Below are 16660 nucleotides of genomic sequence, written 5' to 3'. Positions count from 1 at the left end.
GACGGGTGGGACAGAACTTTCGAACTTTCGAACTTTCAGGTTCCCTCCGAAGTTGCCAGTTAATTTTCAAGGTCCGAAGGGTTTGCTACGGTGGCTGAACATTGTTTACAAATGTTTTCTGCCAGCCGCTATGGAGAGAGAACGAGGGATAAGGTTTGGGCTGCTTTTGGACATTTCAAAGTGCACGTGATTTTTTTTTATTTTTTTTCTATGTACTCGGATGCAGCCCTCTTCTCTCGACACCGCGGATGGGAAGGAACCTGGGTTTGCCTTGCTCCTAACGCCTAACAATCGTAATCCATCCGGTGATCATATCACATGGCATCAAGCACACTGCCGTGGGCAGAAACTCGAACCCCATTGAAACGGGCTACGTCAGCGAAGATCAAGTTTTTGAGCTATGGCACAAATTCAATCCAAATGTGATTTCCGATAAAAGGGCATGGTTCTATGACGTTTTGTTCCATCAAGTATTGTCAGGGGTTAGACAACTGTACTGCGACACTTCGGTCTATCGAATAATGTCAAGTGCCAGTGAAATTCTCTCAGCGACTACCATATCGTGTATCATTGTGCGACAGAACGTTGTTTCGAATTGTCCTCATTCGCCATCCAGCGCACACAGAAAGTTTGAGAGCCCTGCAAGTATCATTTGGATCAGCACCCTTTCTTCTAGACTGAAGTTCAAAAAATAGCGTATTTAAGAGATAGGATCAACGTGTACTTGATTTCAATGCTCTTACTCTTTCATACTGGCAGCGCCAGGCTAAGTCACCAGCATCGGCGACTCGGGATGAAGTCACCATTCAACTATTGTTTGTCCTTATTTAATTCTAAGGCCATTACATAATTTGTAAGTACACGCATTGCGCAAACAAGCTCGATTTGGTTGCAATTCCCCTGCTTCATTCCGACCAGTCGATATCCAATGGTGCGCTACCACTCTGAGAACTTGAGGCAGCATTAACGGTCGTAATGTCAGACAGTCTGCACGTACTATCTACGTGGCACATGCAAGTACGGCGATAGATGTCGCAACGAGCATCCAGCGGACAGAGCACAACAGGGTGGTTTTGGGAGTACGTTGTCTCGACTTTCTCTGGGCTTTTCTTTCACATTCTCACATATAATGATTAGATCAAAGTTGGACCAATAATAATTCGAGAGACATGATAGTTCCATATAAGTAAGTCGTTCGGGATCTACGACGCAGGAAGGTCGACATACGGTCCAATTTGTTAACACCATGCTTTGTAGCATTGAATCAATGGCAAAAGATGTTACCGCTCTTCAAGATAAGCCTTTATGGCCACTATCATCCTATGGCGCTGCGAAGTATGAACCGGTGGTTATCGCTGGACTGGACGAGTCAACGGAGGAACTTCGCGTGAAGGCGGTGGCTGCGTTGAAGGCAGGGACTATCAACGAATATGTGCGTAGCTTAATAAGGAAGGATATCCTTCTTCAATGGCTGACCAAGCTATCTATAGATGAAATATGAGTCAGACAAGATAGCTGCCTCAGAGCAGGCGTATAACAGCGCCAGGAGCAACATTTCACAGTTGTACGACGCTGCTTTCAAATTGAGCAAGGAAGCAGCTGCACCTGGGTCGAGTGCACTCGGTCCTGTCTCCGCTTTTAGTGGGCGATCAGCGTTTGGTTCTGGCCCTCAACCATCGGTATCTGGCACAACTTCCAGTGCGTTCGGAAAATCTGCATTTGGCCAACCTGCGTTTGGCCAGACAGGGTTCGGCGCATCCGCAGCAACACCTGCATTTGGACAAGCTCCACAAACGACATCTGCGTTTGGACAAGCTGCACAAACGACGTCTGCGTTTGGACAAGCTGCACAGACTACGTCAACGTTCGGGCAGCCACAACAATCAACATCTGCGTTCGCGCAACCACAACAGCCAGCGTCTGCATTCGGCCAGCCGCAGCAGCCAACTTCTGCGTTCGGGCAGCCTGTTCAGACGACATCAGCGTTTGGTCAGCAGCCAAGCTCTGCGTTTGGGCAGCCCTCTGCATTCGGCTCAGCCACTCAGCCAACTTCGGCTTTTGGACAATCATCATTGATTAAACCTGGTTCAGGTGCATTTGGCTCTTCGGCACCTTCCACAGGCGCATTTGGGGCTCCATCGTCAGCATTTGGGAACACCGGCACTGGAACTGGAGCCAGTGGCGGGTTTTCTGCCTTTGCATCCCAGTCATCTGGGTTTACGTCAGCACCAACGCAAGCATCGGCGTTTGGACAGCCGTCGTTTGGAGCCCCTACCCCTGCGCCAACACAAAGTGCATTTGCTGCACCGACACAGGTACAAAGTGCCTTTAACTCCGCGACACCCTCACAAAGTGCTTTTGGCTCTACGCCGTCTGCACCAGGCCCGATCGGCGGGTCTTCCACAGCATCCCAGTCAGCCTTCGGAGCAGCGCCAACGACATCTGCGTTCGGTAGCACAGGCACCGTAGCTTCATCCTTTGGCGTTCCTGCTCCTGTGGTTGCTACTGCTTTCGCAACTCCAATGGCAACAACCCCAACCGATGCTTCGAAACCGTCTGGATCAGCACCTGGATTTTCACGATCTAAAGTACAGATAAAACCTGACAGATATGCTGCACTTTTGCCACCAAACTACATGGACCTATTACCAGTAGATGTAAAGGCTGCGTTCGCGGCAGAGAAATTCGAATGGGGGAAGATACCAGAGTGGATACCGCCGAAGGAGGTGCGGTAGGATTCATTGTGGTGTTAGCGGACTATTGTATGACTTAGTCTTATGTTTTTTTTTTACGAATTCCATTATAGAATCGCACTGTACAACACTTCACTGTACCATTGTCGGTGTAAGTAACAGGCGGTGTTAGTAGCGTGGTCTAGATTTGGAAGGAGCATGTTTTTTTTTTTCAATTTGTTCTGAGGATAATATACTCACCAGGGTTCGGATGCTCCGGCAGGCTATATCTGAACGAGCACCGAAAAGGTCTTATATCCTAGTTATCGATCCCATCTTGATTATCTACCACAACGTTCGTCAAAATGCCCTCAAGGATTGCTGAGCCCTCTGCGTCGGAAACGACAGCAACCCAGGAGTTGCCGTTTGTTACCTTTCCGCCCTTCCCGAAACCTCCATCAGGTGTGACACTCATCCCTTTCAAAGATTTCAGGGCGCGCGGGATACAGCTATTCGGTGAAGTTGTTGGCGGCCCGAACGAGGAAGACATGGAGCTCGATGGCCTGGGGATACCTACCGTCGAGTTGCGCGTAAAGCATTTAACTGACGAGTGCAAGAGCAATACACGCAAGAGGAAACGCAAGAAGAAGACTGCTGCTGCAGAAGGGGTGCCTGCAAGGAAGGTCCCGTGGTACGAAGAGTGGGAAGAAGGTGAAGATCTGCGCATCACGAAGGGCAAGTTCGATTCGTAGGTCTTTTATTATCACCCATGATCCCATCTTGAGATCCACGATATGGTGAATTGTTGCTGATCAGCCTGCTAGGAATATGTCTCATGTGGATCGCCTCTTTCATGCCGCAAACGACTTTCGAGTCAATCGCACTTGGCCGCCGATCGCGTCTGGGGTCAGCCAGCTCTGGGACCAAGTAGTTATTTTCATCTTTGCGCTTACATCAACCTCACGGTTTCTCATAGTTTCGTCTGTACGTTGGACTCCTTGTCAATCCAAATGTCTATCGTAAACCGAGCAAGGACGGAGAAGCAGATGACGATGACGACGATGACGAGGATGGTCTGTCTAATATCCAGATCAACGCGGAGGACACCCCTGGATCAGTTCCTTCCTCGAAGGATCCCGCTCGCTCAGCTTACTCTGTTGAGTTGGACGATCATGATGATGACGAAGGTACTTTGCAGGCACGCAAATCTGATCTAGAGGAACAACGCGAGGAGAAGCTGATCGTGTTCTTAAACGACCCGGAGAAGTCGGTGACAATTTTCCTGTCATCTCACATGCGTGAACAAGGCCTTATCTGGTCTGTCTCTCAATAATAATTCTCAACGTATTTCTCATTGGAGTATTTCATAGGTCGGAGAGGAACCTCGTTAACGCACCACACCTCATCAGCTTCTTTTTGAACTTTGTTCTGCGGAACCGCGTTCTCCCGAAAGCCTCTCATGAACGTGGCATCCGTCGTGCCCTTGATATTGTGGAGCTCGGGAAGAAGGAGCTTCCCTTGACATACAAGATCGGGCAGGCGTTACCCGATGTGTTCAGTGATGGCTGCAAGGAGTGCTTTGGCCGGAAAGGCGGGATCGAATGGTCCTTTGACGACCACCAAAAGGCAGATGATCCGCCTGCTCCAGGTACTATCAGCCATCCGTACGTGATGGCTTATCGATGAGTTAATATTCCATTTTCAGTCGATGCGACTATTACTGTTATCGATCAGCATGGTGCAGAAACGGAGATTGTTCTCCCAGATACGGAGGAAACGGCACTTAAAGATGCCATCGAGGACAACGTTGACATGGAGATCCAGGTTACTAACATGCGCACTACTGTCCCCGTTGCTAATGCCAACACCGCCGCCCCTATTACCACCGCACCACCCGACATCTGGTCTGCAGACACAACAGACACCGTTGCCGGCGGGTGGGGTGCCACGGGTGACACCGAAGGCTGGGGTTCCGTAGGTTCTGACACCTGGGGTGCCATTGGCGATGGCGGCACATGGGGCCCTGCGGATGACAATGACGAATGGGGTGCGGACTCCGCCCCACTCTCATTTGCACCCGAAGTGACTGAGCCCTCATGGCTTTCCCCGCCGCCCTCGCTCACGTCTCTCCTGGGTCCCACCTCTTTCCCACTGACGCACACCACAGGGATCGTGGAGTCCTCCACGCGCCGAATCAAAGCGATCCACTTACCCCCGAAGGATAAGGCAAAGATCAAGGCTAACGCAGCGGGAATGGTGGAGGATGAGTTAGAACGGAGGTTTGCGCGTGTTGTCATGAGCCCGTGGGGGAGGGAGGAGAGCGATATTCCGAAGCCATCCATTCGCAAGACCTCCCGCGGCGTAGTGGTTATGCCCGACGGCGAGGTTGAAGGCGACGGTTCCGGCAAGCCGCACAATCCGTATGAAGATGATATAGTCCTGGTCGTAGAGCCCGCAGTACTCGATACGCTGAGCCTCGGGATGGGGCTTGGGGGGCTATGGGTGCAGATCGTGCGCGAGGAGGTGGAGGCGGACAACGAAGCGCCGAAGAAGTCTAACGCAAAACGCGGAAACAAAGGCAAAGGCCCTCTGGACGAGCTTTCGGGGAATTACTGGTACCTCGAGGAGCTAATGGGCATCTTCCCAAGCTATTTCATGTCCAGGGAGAATGCGAAGTAGACAATCTCGGGAGGAAGTTTTTAATGTTTGTCCTGTCATGCTGTGCTTTTTGCTTTCGAATCCAGTGTTTAACGCTATCACGATGTATACTTACTTTTGACTTACTCAACGAGCGTCTGTGCCCTCATAGTTATCTTAAACTGAATGTTAAGAGACGTGTTGGATCTCAAACTCGTCAGGCGATAGAGTAGGGGACACGTAGTGCTCTTCACCACTTCTTGCCTTGCTCGTGACACGCAGGCACACAGTCGCGGATACACCACTCCAGCGATACCCCAGCACGTCAAGTACATGCTAAAGGTACATGAACATCGGTCACTCAACTTGCCATCGAAGGTATGGATAATGTATGTGTGAATTTCTACGACCACAGGGAACATCGTGATCCCACACGATGTACATGCCACGGGTATCTGAAGCGAAAACCCCCCAGTAGGAGCTAGAGCAAAGTCTCCGAGTCAGCAGATGTTGAGAACAATGTTAAAATTAGATCTACTTAGTGCAAAGTCTAGAGTACATGTTAGCGAGACTGGGTACGAGTAACGGGATGATACATACCTCCGCGGCGGCGGACGTTAAGAATAGCGCTGAGGTAGAACTACGACGAGGACTTCGTTAAGTATCAAATATCAAGACGTACGAGAGGGCAACTTAAGATGCGACTGGTGACAACGATACCGGCCCCCGGGAGCCCAAATATTACTCGACCGAAAAACAAATTCGAATTTTCCAGGGAAGTTATCGATTGGCTCTGTATTAAGCTGCTCCCGGAGCCAGAGCGGGGGAGAAAGGAGGGTACTAATAAGCCTAGCGGATTTATCACCAAGTGGGCGTACTACTGGTTGTGCGGCGTTTTCAATGGCGTGGTCCCACATCGCGTAGTAATGACCCATATTCCAGACGCGGCTAGTGACTAGTACCAGGAGAAGATATAGAGTTCGACAACTTGAGCTGTTCGGGTCCAGTGTTATGTCAATATTTGGCTATACTAAGGACCTATGTTAAACCTATGTCGTACTACAAAATTCAAATGAGTCCGATAAAAATCCTCTGCACGTTTGAGAACCTTTGCAAATTGGGCGCCGGGCAACGAGACCTAATTCAGTGCCAGAAGAAGTTATTCTTAATTCCATTGGGGGGATAAAACGCAAGTTGAAGCTATATTAGATGAGACAAGCTAGTCATGAGGCTGGCGTTACTATTAGTACTTATACCGTGACATCGTTTTGTTATCGCCATCCTGATCTCACCTTGGTCTACCTTCAAATCAGATACTAGTGAGTAACTTGGGTCTTCGTGTTCAGTTGCCGTCGCTGCCAGGTTGTTGGATGTTAAGTGATGGACAAGGGAGTCGGGACGGGCAGGGACGGGCTTGATCGTACAATCACATGGCATATGGGTTTCACGCCACGACTCGCCCCATCGTGATGATCTATGGCTCCTACAGTATCGGTTATCTCGGAGCTAACCAACATGTCAGACAGGATAAGACAAGTGTATAATCACCTCTCAGGTTCAAAGCCCACGATGTCGTCGGGTAAGCACCGGTCATAATCGTGTCACTGTGCTCGGCATTCAAATCCTTTCATGAATCAGAAACATGGGAGGATGTTCCTCTTGCTCCACCCGACAGGTGTGTACAAGCCACAACACATTTTCATCCTTCACTGAAAGTCACTGATAGCATTTTCAAATTGACCGCGGCGTATAAGGCGGACACGTTTCCTCAGAAGGTTAACCTTGGTGTTGGAGCATATAGAGATGATGACAATAAACCTTGGGTCCTTCCTGTCATCAAGAAAGTGCGTCTTCTTTACATCTTAACCACGCTCTAGACTCAATCGCTGCGCCACCATAGGCCACACAAATTCTTCTGAATGATCCTAACCTCGATCACGAATACCTCCCCATTACGGGTTTACCGGAGTTCACTGCCGGTGCGGTAAAACTCATTCTTGGCGCCGATTCGCCTGCTATTGCAGAAGGGCGTGCTGTTAGCGTGCAGACCATCTCCGGAACTGGCGCAAATCACTTGGGAGCCTTGTTTCTAAGCAGGTTTTATCAATGGGATGCCCCCAAGCAGATTTACTTGAGCAATCCCACCTGGGGTGAGTTTTTGTACGAATGGGTGTAACGGAAGGTTAACTAAACATTCCTGCAGCTAATCACCATGCCATTTTCAAGAATGTTGGAATCCAACCTATAGATTATCCTTACTATGACCCGGCTACCATTGGCCTAGACTTTGATGGTTTCATTGGAACCCTACAAAGTGCTGCACCGCGCTCGGTGTTTTTGCTACACGCTTGCGCCCACAATCCCACAGGAGTTGACCCTACTCGCGACCAATGGAAACACATCGCTGAAGTCATCATCGCTAAAAACCATTACGCATTCTTCGACTGCGCCTACCAGGGCTTTGCAAGTGGTGACCTCAACAACGATGCGTGGGCAGTTAGATACTTCGTGGAGAAGGGTGTGCCGATGCTTGTGTGCCAGGTCAGTGCGCCACTCATTGGACTACTGCAGCATAGCTGATTGGACCAGAGCTTCGCCAAGAACGCAGGTCTGTACGGCGAGCGGATCGGTGCACTGCACATCGTCCCACCTACGAAGGATGCTGCAAATCGTGTTAAGAGTCAGCTGTCGGTTTTACAGCGCAGTGAAATAAGCAACCCACCGTCTTACGGTGCACGCCTAGTGAGTCGATTCCAATATGGACTGCGCTCACCTGCTAAGGGGTGGGGAATAGGTCTCGCTTATTCTCAACGACAGTGCCCTCTTTGCCGACTGGAACCGTGACATCAAGACCATGGCTGAGCGAATTATATTCATGCGCAATGAGCTTTATCGACTCCTGACGGAGGAGCTGAAAACTCCAGGTAGTTGGGTACATATCATCAACCAGATTGGCATGTTCAGGTGAGTTTGTGCTATTGGTCACGTATTCGACCTGTGAATGAGCATCGTACTGACAACGGACGACAGCTTCACTGGAATCAACCCATCTCAGTCGCAAGCACTGATAGACACCTTCCACATTTACTTGACGGCCAACGGACGGATTTCGATGGCTGGACTGAACACGCACAACATAAGATACTTTGCAGAGAGTTTGGATAAGGTGGTGAGAGGGCAGGTATGAACGACTTTCGGACCGCCAAGATACTTGATAGCGATGTATTGGAGGCAAACATGTTAGATCAACTGTGGATGATCGATGTCACTAACTACTAGTAGAAACCCAACTCAAATTTGTGTTGATTGAGATCAGTGGCCGGGGAAACTGTTGGTATACATTGGGTTTGGGCTCCAAATACCAGTGTTTGAACTTGGTCACCCGCGGGTGACCTGTACTACCGGGTTGACCTGCACCCGCGGGCCGTGCGCGTGAGGCTCTGACCCGGGTGGGTACGGGTAGGCCTCAGTACCCGCGGGTCGGCCCGGTCGGGTGCGGGTATGACCCGGGTCGACCCATGTCATGACTCAAGCCTAGCATCATGGTCGCGTGTCATGTCCTTGTCCTCAAACTACATCACCCTCAACGGGTTGTAATTGAAGCAATAGCAAAAACATTGTAGGAGTAAGTACGTAGTATTGTGTAGGATTTGATTTGATTTGATTAGGATGTTCGAAAAAAACATCAACACACTTCACGACTACATGATACGTATACTCATTTAACTTCTACATCTGCAGTGCAAACCATCACGCCTATGGAATCAATCGCCAGTGGGTCATCAACTCGTCTTTGTACGCTTTGCTCGACACCTGCTCGTTATACTTGCCCGAGGTGCTGTACTCCAACATGTTCTCTACCCTGCTCTCGTACCCACAAATCCAAAACTGGATGTAGCGGTGAACGCAATAAGGCGGCCTATGTACAGATGAACGCTTATGGGTGGGGGCCGATGATGCGCGACTATTGTTTTCTTGAAGAAGTAGGCAGAAAAGTGAGTGAGTGGGGCGGAGAAATTGCTCGTGAAGGCTACGCAGCAAACGTAAAAGACATGAGAGGAAGAGGGGGAGCACGTGGAGCCAGCAGAAGAGGTAGAGGCGGAAGGGGGACTTCAAGGGGTGGTGGATCATCTAAAAGAGATCTGCTAAAAGCTCATCTAGACAGTTTGGACATCGAGATGGATGTCCTTCCCGTCGGAATGCAACGCAGAAAGGTAAACCAGTCGACTCTTGATGCAAAGTGCGCTCTTGTCTTCCGTCCTTACGCGCGTGCTGACCTTCATCAGGACGCAGGTTGCACTATTGACGATAGAGTTCAAGTTTTACCTCGGAGCGCCCTTGCAATCTTCTTTATCCGCAGCATCAATTCCATATACCACACTTGTGCATCGCAATCCCATCAACTCCTCTCTAATCACCCTTCTTCAGAGACACGTTCCTCAGCATACATATTCTAACAAGGACCATCCCAAACCGAAGAAAGAACATCCTTGTCCAGACTGGGTTACTTCTCTTGTCCACCCTCATCCAGACGATCCCGAAGGCTTCAGAAATCCTCTCTGTTACTTACCTGCGCAAATGGACCTGGCCAGAATTCCGTATTATCCAGGCGTCGGAGTGCAGACTGGCCCATCTTACTATAAACTTTGCCCCTCTCAGACTCTTCAGGATTTGCTTCAGGATACGCACTTCGCTGAATTCCCCACCATCCATGTATACGATCCGGACTCGTCTACATTCGTTGGAAATATTGTGGTTAAAAGGGGTCAGCCCTCGCCAATGTCCGAGCACGAGCACGAGCACGAGCACGACGTCAGAGCTATAAAAAGACGAAAGCTAAGTACGAAAGCGGGGAGAAAGGCGATCTCAGGACTCGTCGGTGACTATGGAAGTGAAAGTGAGTCTGCATTGGAAAAAGCAGCGGCAAGCCGGACACGAGACGAGTTGGGGGCTTTAGGGAACTACGCGGAAAGCGAAAGTGGCGACCAAGACTCTATTGTGGAGGCACGCACCACCGAAGACGACATATCCAGCACAGGCTCTTTGTCAGCGGATGAAGGAGAAGGTCCCGCGCTTGATTATAGTGCCGTTCTTGAGTTGATCAAGCAAGCACACAGCGCAGCTGACTATGATTCGGAGGCAGTTGATTGGGGTGACGATTGGGATGAAGACGTAGCAGAGTAACCCTCTTTTGTCGCCTACCTTGTGTATGCAAACCTTCGCCCCCTTTTCCCTTTGTGCTTAAGTCAGTTGCATCAATTCTAGGGACTTGCACTCCAAACCATTGGATCTCCGAGTGTCCACATCCGTAAGCGGCTACAACTGACGAGCATTGTCCACTAAAGCTGTTGTGGTTATTGACACAGTGGAATATCCACAGCATGGATCAATAAATAGTGAGTTGGACATCTTGGTCTATTCATCTCGCCTTTTCAATTCCAATCATCTTCCTTCTATCATATCGCTTATACAATTCCTGCATCTCAATTTTCAGTCACAATGACATCCAAAGAAGCCGTTGAAGCCAGGCTTATAGGTTCCTTCCCAAGCCGCTTCGTTGGCGCAATGCCAGTGTGCCAGTTTCTTGACTTCCTGCCTGAGACAGACGGTCGTCCAGCGACGCCCAAGGTGGTGTCACAAGAAGAGCTTGTAAGAATTTCACATAAACACTTCTCTGACCTATCTGATTTTGGTGCCCTTGACAGTTGGCGTTACTGCGTAAATTCACCACCAATTTTGATCTTGTCGACACCTCCGGTTGTCCTGACCCCTCTGTCGTCGTGGGTGGGTATGAATTCCAACCAACCGTGGGGTTATACAAAAGTGAAAGCACTCGAAACGGAGTGACAGATATGTCTACGATGGAGGCATGGATCATCATCAAGCCTTCCGTACAACAAGACCCCTTCATCGACCCGCCGTCAAATGAGGACTTCACTGCACCGATACCTTGTCCTGAGGAGGACCTGCTGCCATATTGGGACACTAAAAGAGACTACTATCCCAAGTTCGAGTCCTCTGACAAGCAGTCCATCTCAACGCGCGCGCATATGGTGGCGTGCACCAATGCCTTCTTCGAAACACAGTTCCGCCGCTTTGGATTTTCTATCCTCATCTGTGGCTCCCGAGCACGTTTTGTGTACTGGGACCGCGCTGGTGCTGTCGTGTCTCGGCGGTTCGACTACACGAGAAATTTCATCCTATTGACTGAGTTCCTATGGAGGCTCAATCGTGCGTCGCCTGGGGATCGCGGTGTCGACATGTCTGTGGTTCCCACTTCCCTTCCAGACTCTCAAGACAGCGCTATTCGGGAGTTACTGGGTGTTGGGAGTTCCGACCCTCTGTATGGATACATCGTTCCCGTCGATACTGCCTTCCAAAACCCCAAAGACGCGGAAGGCCGTCCTTTACCAACTCATCACTTTTACGTCGGCCCACGTCCCGCCCCAAAGCAGTGCGGCCTACTCGAGCAACGAACTCGTAGCTTCCATGTGTGGGACGTTGCGCAGAAGAGAGTCGTTTTCTTCAAGGAAACTTGGAGACTTCATTCCCAAGGTACCAGCACGGAATCGGAAGTATACAGGGAACTACACTCTCGTCGCATTCCCAACATCCCGACCTTTGAGCACGGCGGTGACATGTCTGCCCTCGGAACAAAAACGATCACCCACTTATTCAACGAGGCTTGGTGGTGCTGTACACCCAACCACAAGGCACGCCTCCCGCTCGTACAACATCGAATCATCCTTGGTAATATTGAACGGAACCTGAGCACGTTCAAGACGCCCAAAGAATTTCTGACTGTATTCAAGGATGCTCTCACAGGCGAGTTTCATCTCCACTTCTCAAGTAATTGTTCGTTTCTAACGGGTCACTGTAGCTCACGAGAGTGCTTACAAATATCTTGGTCTTCTGCATCGGAACATCAGTATGGAGAACATTGGCATCACCAGTGAGGGGTGCGGGCTTCTCATGGGCTGGGAGTGCTGCTCTCCCGAATCGCGCAAAGAGCTATTGGAAATCCAGATGGTACATGCAACGTTTATATATATATGTCGAAATACTGACACGACTTCAAATGACAGGGAACTCCACCCTTTATGTCTGGTGCTTTGTTGGACCAAAGTACCCAGGACAAGCACCATGTGCTGGCGGATGATTTGGAATCCTTCCTGCACGTTATGATATACACTATGGTCCGATACCTCCCCAATGCGACGAACGTCGAGGACAGGAACACCTTGCTCCAAATATTTGACGAGGAGTATGTCATCGATGAGGGGGGACGGGCCATAGGTGGCTCGCGCAAGAGGAAATACCTTGCTGACCTTGACTTTCCCATTGTCAAAAAATTCACGGCGCCCCCCAAGATCACTACGCTACTGCGGGAGCTATGCGATTTGTTCCTCATTCGATACAACTCTACTCTCCGGTTCATGGAGCGCCACACCCCCGAGACACGATTTAAGACGCGAAGCGATCTTTTGGCCTGCCACCGCGAGATGATGGCATACGTGAACTTATCAGTTCCCTCGTGCGAAGATTGGCCCGACATAGATATTAGTGCTTTCTACACCATCAGGCCGGCGAATAGATATGGCTTCTGATGTCTTGCAAGCAATGTAGTACAATATAAATAGTATCATACGGCGTCTACATAGGTTTACATACTTGGTAGTATCGCGAATGATCAAAGTGTAACAATAGTGCTCAGATGCTCATCCGATATCCCGATGTCAATCTCCACTTTCTTGGATTGAATGCAGGCAGACCTTTTTCAATAGATTTTCTGAGTTTTGAATTGATATGAAGAGCATCCTTATAAATGCACCAAGATACGGACAGCTGGCAGTGGGCACACCGGAATGTATCTCCTAAGAAGCAGCTCCCACGACTGCTACTAGTAGTTGCCTTGGGTGCAGCTTTAGCGGCAGCGATCAAACTCTTTGCTACGTCACCAGCCCCCCACTTCCACAGCGCTGTCATTGTCGAGCAGAGGCAACTCGTTGATCAAGCATCACTGCCATTGGAGCATTTCAGTATTCTAATGCATCCTGCAACAGCGGCGTTATGGCATTGAATGAAAAGTGGATACAACTTTTTCGCAGGTGGAGACTATCAGACACGCAAGTATGAAGGCTTACTAGACCAATTGAATGCGTTTCATTCTCAGCAGAACACAGTATTGAATTTGTAGTTATCACATCAGACTTCTTAGTATGGCCCAAAAAATGCAATTCTTCACACCTAGACAGCAACGTTCTTCGCAAGAAATTCGGTCCACTCCTTTTCTCCCCAAGAGCTAGAGATTTGATTGGCAATCAAACCGTCCCAGAGAGCGGTGGGAGAAACATGTACGCCATTCTGCCTGGCGAACTTGACTACACGATGAAAGGTATGAGAACTCAAACCACCACGAAAAAAAATGAAGACACACTAGTATATTTAAGATCATCTGTAACTCCAATTCCGCCATTCGGAGTAGGCTTCAACTTCAGAAGATCCTTGAACATCACCACCTGCTCCTCTGTGATTACTTGGGCAGCGATGCTGGCCAATTTCTCACGAATTTGTAGAGGAGTCATGTTGGAAGATGGACCATCGAAGAATTCGGCCTGTTGCTTGAAAAGCTGCGTATCGAGTTGATTTAGTTTGGCGGAAGTCACTTCGACTTCGGTGATTACAAGCGATGCTTACCGCGAGGGAGAACGTCCAGAATTTATCTGGAGCAGCACGCACAACCTAGATCAAATCAGCATTACAACCATCTAAAGTATATCGGTTTGAAGCGCTTACAGCAAGCCCAGCCTCATGGGTGTAGGTTGAAGTGGCATGCCAAGGCTGGACTTGGAGCCTCATGATAACTTTTACTTTGCCATAATATAAACCTCCCACGTCCACCAGAGGCTTCAAAATGCTATCGATTGCAAGCGATAACTTTGCGCTGTACGATTAACATGGTTAGTAAAGCAGCTTTTCAGATCGGTGTCTGTGGACGTCAACCTGAATGGGCAAACGTAGTCCACTGTACCCCCTCGTTAATTAGTCACAAGGCACTTGACCAATTCGTTGACTCACGGAAGATATCAATGGTATGCGGAGCGTCGTGAGTTCCGGCAATAATAGTCGGTCGAAGGGAAGGTTGAAGAGCCATGATACTTGAGCGTTGAAACGTTGAATTGAAGATACGATCACTTGACAACTTCAAGTTCAAGTTATACTTAGGAGTTATCTATCACGTGATCATTAATACTCTAACGTTAACTTCAACGTCAAAAGAGAAGAATCCCAACTTTAAGAGAAGATCTCAAATTTGCTCGAAGTGAGTATCCTAGTTGTTGTCGATATCTTCCACTTTGACCGCTGAAAATAAATAAGCTTAGCAATAAATCAGAGACAGTTCTAGGATTTGCTTATAGTCACCTTGGCCAGTCCTTCGTACCATATCAACCCCAAAACATGGCGATGACCTTCTCGACCTTCATAATGACACTCGCTGAGACAATACAGTCAGAAAATGGACCTAACTTGGCCTACCTTTTACGCCCAACCAGTCCTCATGGAAAGGATCTCGTCAAGGAGTTTCGTAATCCTACAGTACGTCTTTGACCCTTTCAGAACACTGTCGACGTTCAGAACGGATTTCCAGCGCGAAACACTCACGTTGCGTTACGGTGGATGTATTGAGAGCCCATGGGACGACATCGCTGTCAGATATGTTATGGTCACAACACACATTGCCCGCAAACGCGCTGGGGAAGCATTCAACGAGCAGTCGCAGCTTGTCTCGTGCGTATCTGTGTACTGCTAAACACCTCCTTGTCTCACTCGTTCACAGCCAGTTCTTCCGTTACTTTATCAACAATACTGGATGGACACTTCCTGCGCTGTTCTCGATGTTGAGAGACCTACGAGATCTTGCCTTTGACGTGAGACGTCGCGTCTCTACTTTTGAACTCTTATTGAATGCTGTAGGCCGACAACTACGCTAAATACAATAATCAGAAAAGCGAGTGTATGGAGAGTGCTGCCGGCGTTGTTGTCAAGGCGTTCAGCAACTGCATGACAGACAGGTGCTGTACCTGTTAACCTGTCCCCATATTTTTGACAAGCGCCTAATACCTCGCTAGAACTTCACCACCGAGTGAATCTCGTAAATGGGGAGTCTACTACGTTGTCGGGCTTGTGTTAAAATGCTACTTCCGAGTCCGTCCTCTTTGTTCATTCGGCGCTCGCATTGCCCACTGAATATTCCCAGGTTAAACGAATATCGTTGTCGAAAAATATCCTCAGAGCGCTCAACGCTAATCCTGATATACCTCCTCTCTCAGAGTATCCACGCTCGCATCAAGTACGTTCGCATAGCACTTATTCCTGAGGACCACTGATGTCACGATTTGTAAGGTCACCTACCGCTACTACCTGGGCATGCTAAGTTTTCTGAATGAAGATTATAATAAAGTACGGGCATAATCATGTTGCGACGTCATTCAGACTTAGCGGTTGCAGTCGGAACAGGAACTAACACTGGCTTTTTATCAATGCTATATCCCGGCACATAGTAATCAGGAGTAAGCAATGTTATTCATCGGCTGGTGCTTACAAATTGACGCCCGGGTATTAGACGGATACTGACGTACTTACTTCCGCTACGTGTTCTCCGTGGGCATCTCCCAACCAGAGACCTGATGGACAGGTTCCCCGTGCTTAACGAGTTATTCGCGCCCTTCATTGCTGCTATACGTGCTGGGGATATATCTGCGTACGATGCAGCACTAGACAAGTGGGAACGGCGCCTGCTCGAGCTCAACCTGTGGTTGACGCTGGAACGAGCTAGAGAACTGTGTATCAGGGGTCTGTTTAGACGCGTGTACGTAGATCACTGGCGAGCGATGACGTGGGATATGCACTAACTACCTTCATTAAGCTGGGTGGCAACCGACCAAAGCACGCGGATACCCGTATCTATGTTCCACTGCTCGTTACGATTAAAGGGGATCGACGTTTCGATGGAGGAAGCTGAATGCTATGTTGCGAATATGATCTACCAGGGATATATGAGAGGTTATATCTCGCATGAGAAGAAGATGGTCGTGTTAGCTAGTGCCAACGCATTTCCCAGAGTAGCGGATCGTTCTGCACCAGTATCCTAGATAATATTCAAGAACACAGCTGTCTTGTTGTACGCGTGATGTTCCTATACTAGTAACTGTTCATCAGGATGTTATACTGGAGAAATCAGTAGAACGCGAAGCTGTGAGAAGGTGCAGTGCAGCCTGTGGAGGACAGAAACGATGGCTTCCAAACAGTGCATATTCGAGAATCGACAGTATACAGCAGAAAGCATGATA

At 49.1% G+C, this 16660-nt stretch overlaps 7 protein-coding genes across 7 annotated transcripts; 6 read left to right on the top strand and 1 right to left on the bottom strand.

The window, feature by feature from the left end:
* Window positions 1–985: 985 nt before the first annotated feature.
* Window positions 986–2546, top strand: DFJ58DRAFT_629050 (uncharacterized protein; the record flags this gene model as incomplete). The annotated part of the gene is made up of 4 exons (XM_041381171.1): window positions 986–1079; window positions 1138–1186; window positions 1258–1432; window positions 1491–2546. Coding segments are annotated over 4 exons (1374 nt in total), but the record flags the coding sequence as incomplete, so codon positions are not given.
* A 314-nt stretch (window positions 2547–2860) lies between these two features.
* DFJ58DRAFT_801710 (uncharacterized protein) lies at window positions 2861–5492 on the top strand. The gene is made up of 5 exons (XM_041390903.1): window positions 2861–3420; window positions 3497–3599; window positions 3649–3989; window positions 4043–4320; window positions 4378–5492. The coding sequence occupies exons 1-5, from the start codon at window positions 3038–3040 to the stop codon at window positions 5349–5351; spliced, it is 2079 nt and encodes a 692-aa protein (XP_041240919.1). The 5' UTR covers window positions 2861–3037; the 3' UTR covers window positions 5352–5492.
* A 1027-nt stretch (window positions 5493–6519) lies between these two features.
* On the top strand, window positions 6520–8621 carry DFJ58DRAFT_801704 (pyridoxal phosphate-dependent transferase). The gene is made up of 9 exons (XM_041390902.1): window positions 6520–6628; window positions 6832–6888; window positions 6948–6984; window positions 7036–7153; window positions 7210–7459; window positions 7513–7850; window positions 7899–8051; window positions 8104–8273; window positions 8340–8621. The coding sequence occupies exons 2-9, from the start codon at window positions 6879–6881 to the stop codon at window positions 8494–8496; spliced, it is 1233 nt and encodes a 410-aa protein (XP_041240918.1). The 5' UTR covers window positions 6520–6628; window positions 6832–6878; the 3' UTR covers window positions 8497–8621.
* Window positions 8622–8987: 366 nt separating this feature from the next.
* Window positions 8988–10585, top strand: DFJ58DRAFT_514369 (uncharacterized protein). Its single transcript, XM_041380769.1, has 2 exons — window positions 8988–9549; window positions 9596–10585. Exons 1-2 carry the CDS (start codon window positions 9068–9070, stop codon window positions 10491–10493), a joined length of 1380 nt encoding a protein of 459 aa, XP_041240917.1. The 5' UTR covers window positions 8988–9067; the 3' UTR covers window positions 10494–10585.
* Window positions 10586–10642: 57 nt separating this feature from the next.
* On the top strand, window positions 10643–12916 carry DFJ58DRAFT_894139 (uncharacterized protein; the record flags this gene model as incomplete). Its single annotated transcript, XM_041394822.1, has 4 exons — window positions 10643–10958; window positions 11015–12158; window positions 12190–12338; window positions 12395–12916. Exons 1-4 carry the CDS (start codon window positions 10809–10811, stop codon window positions 12914–12916), a joined length of 1965 nt encoding a protein of 654 aa, XP_041240916.1. The 5' UTR covers window positions 10643–10808.
* A 448-nt stretch (window positions 12917–13364) lies between these two features.
* DFJ58DRAFT_801694 (uncharacterized protein) lies at window positions 13365–14522 on the bottom strand. The gene is made up of 6 exons (XM_041390901.1): window positions 14388–14522; window positions 14313–14334; window positions 14106–14253; window positions 14007–14051; window positions 13747–13939; window positions 13365–13690 (listed from the first exon to the last, which is right to left on the bottom strand). The coding sequence occupies exons 1-6, from the start codon at window positions 14461–14463 to the stop codon at window positions 13557–13559; spliced, it is 618 nt and encodes a 205-aa protein (XP_041240915.1). The 5' UTR covers window positions 14464–14522; the 3' UTR covers window positions 13365–13556.
* DFJ58DRAFT_801687 (uncharacterized protein) lies at window positions 14518–16525 on the top strand. Its single transcript, XM_041390900.1, has 11 exons — window positions 14518–14631; window positions 14688–14906; window positions 14959–15098; window positions 15148–15238; window positions 15285–15382; window positions 15440–15515; window positions 15568–15660; window positions 15714–15770; window positions 15819–15880; window positions 15934–16179; window positions 16237–16525. Exons 2-11 carry the CDS (start codon window positions 14769–14771, stop codon window positions 16460–16462), a joined length of 1227 nt encoding a protein of 408 aa, XP_041240914.1. The 5' UTR covers window positions 14518–14631; window positions 14688–14768; the 3' UTR covers window positions 16463–16525.
* The last annotated feature ends 135 nt before the right edge of the window (window positions 16526–16660 follow it).

This window comes from Suillus subalutaceus, assembly GCF_016647625.1.
Source record: "Suillus subalutaceus strain FC151 chromosome Unknown DFJ58scaffold_98, whole genome shotgun sequence".
In the NCBI taxonomy this organism is placed as follows: domain Eukaryota; kingdom Fungi; phylum Basidiomycota; class Agaricomycetes; order Boletales; family Suillaceae; genus Suillus; species Suillus subalutaceus.
Note: the sequence above shows the minus strand (reverse complement) of the source record. Positions and strands in the feature narration are given on the sequence as shown.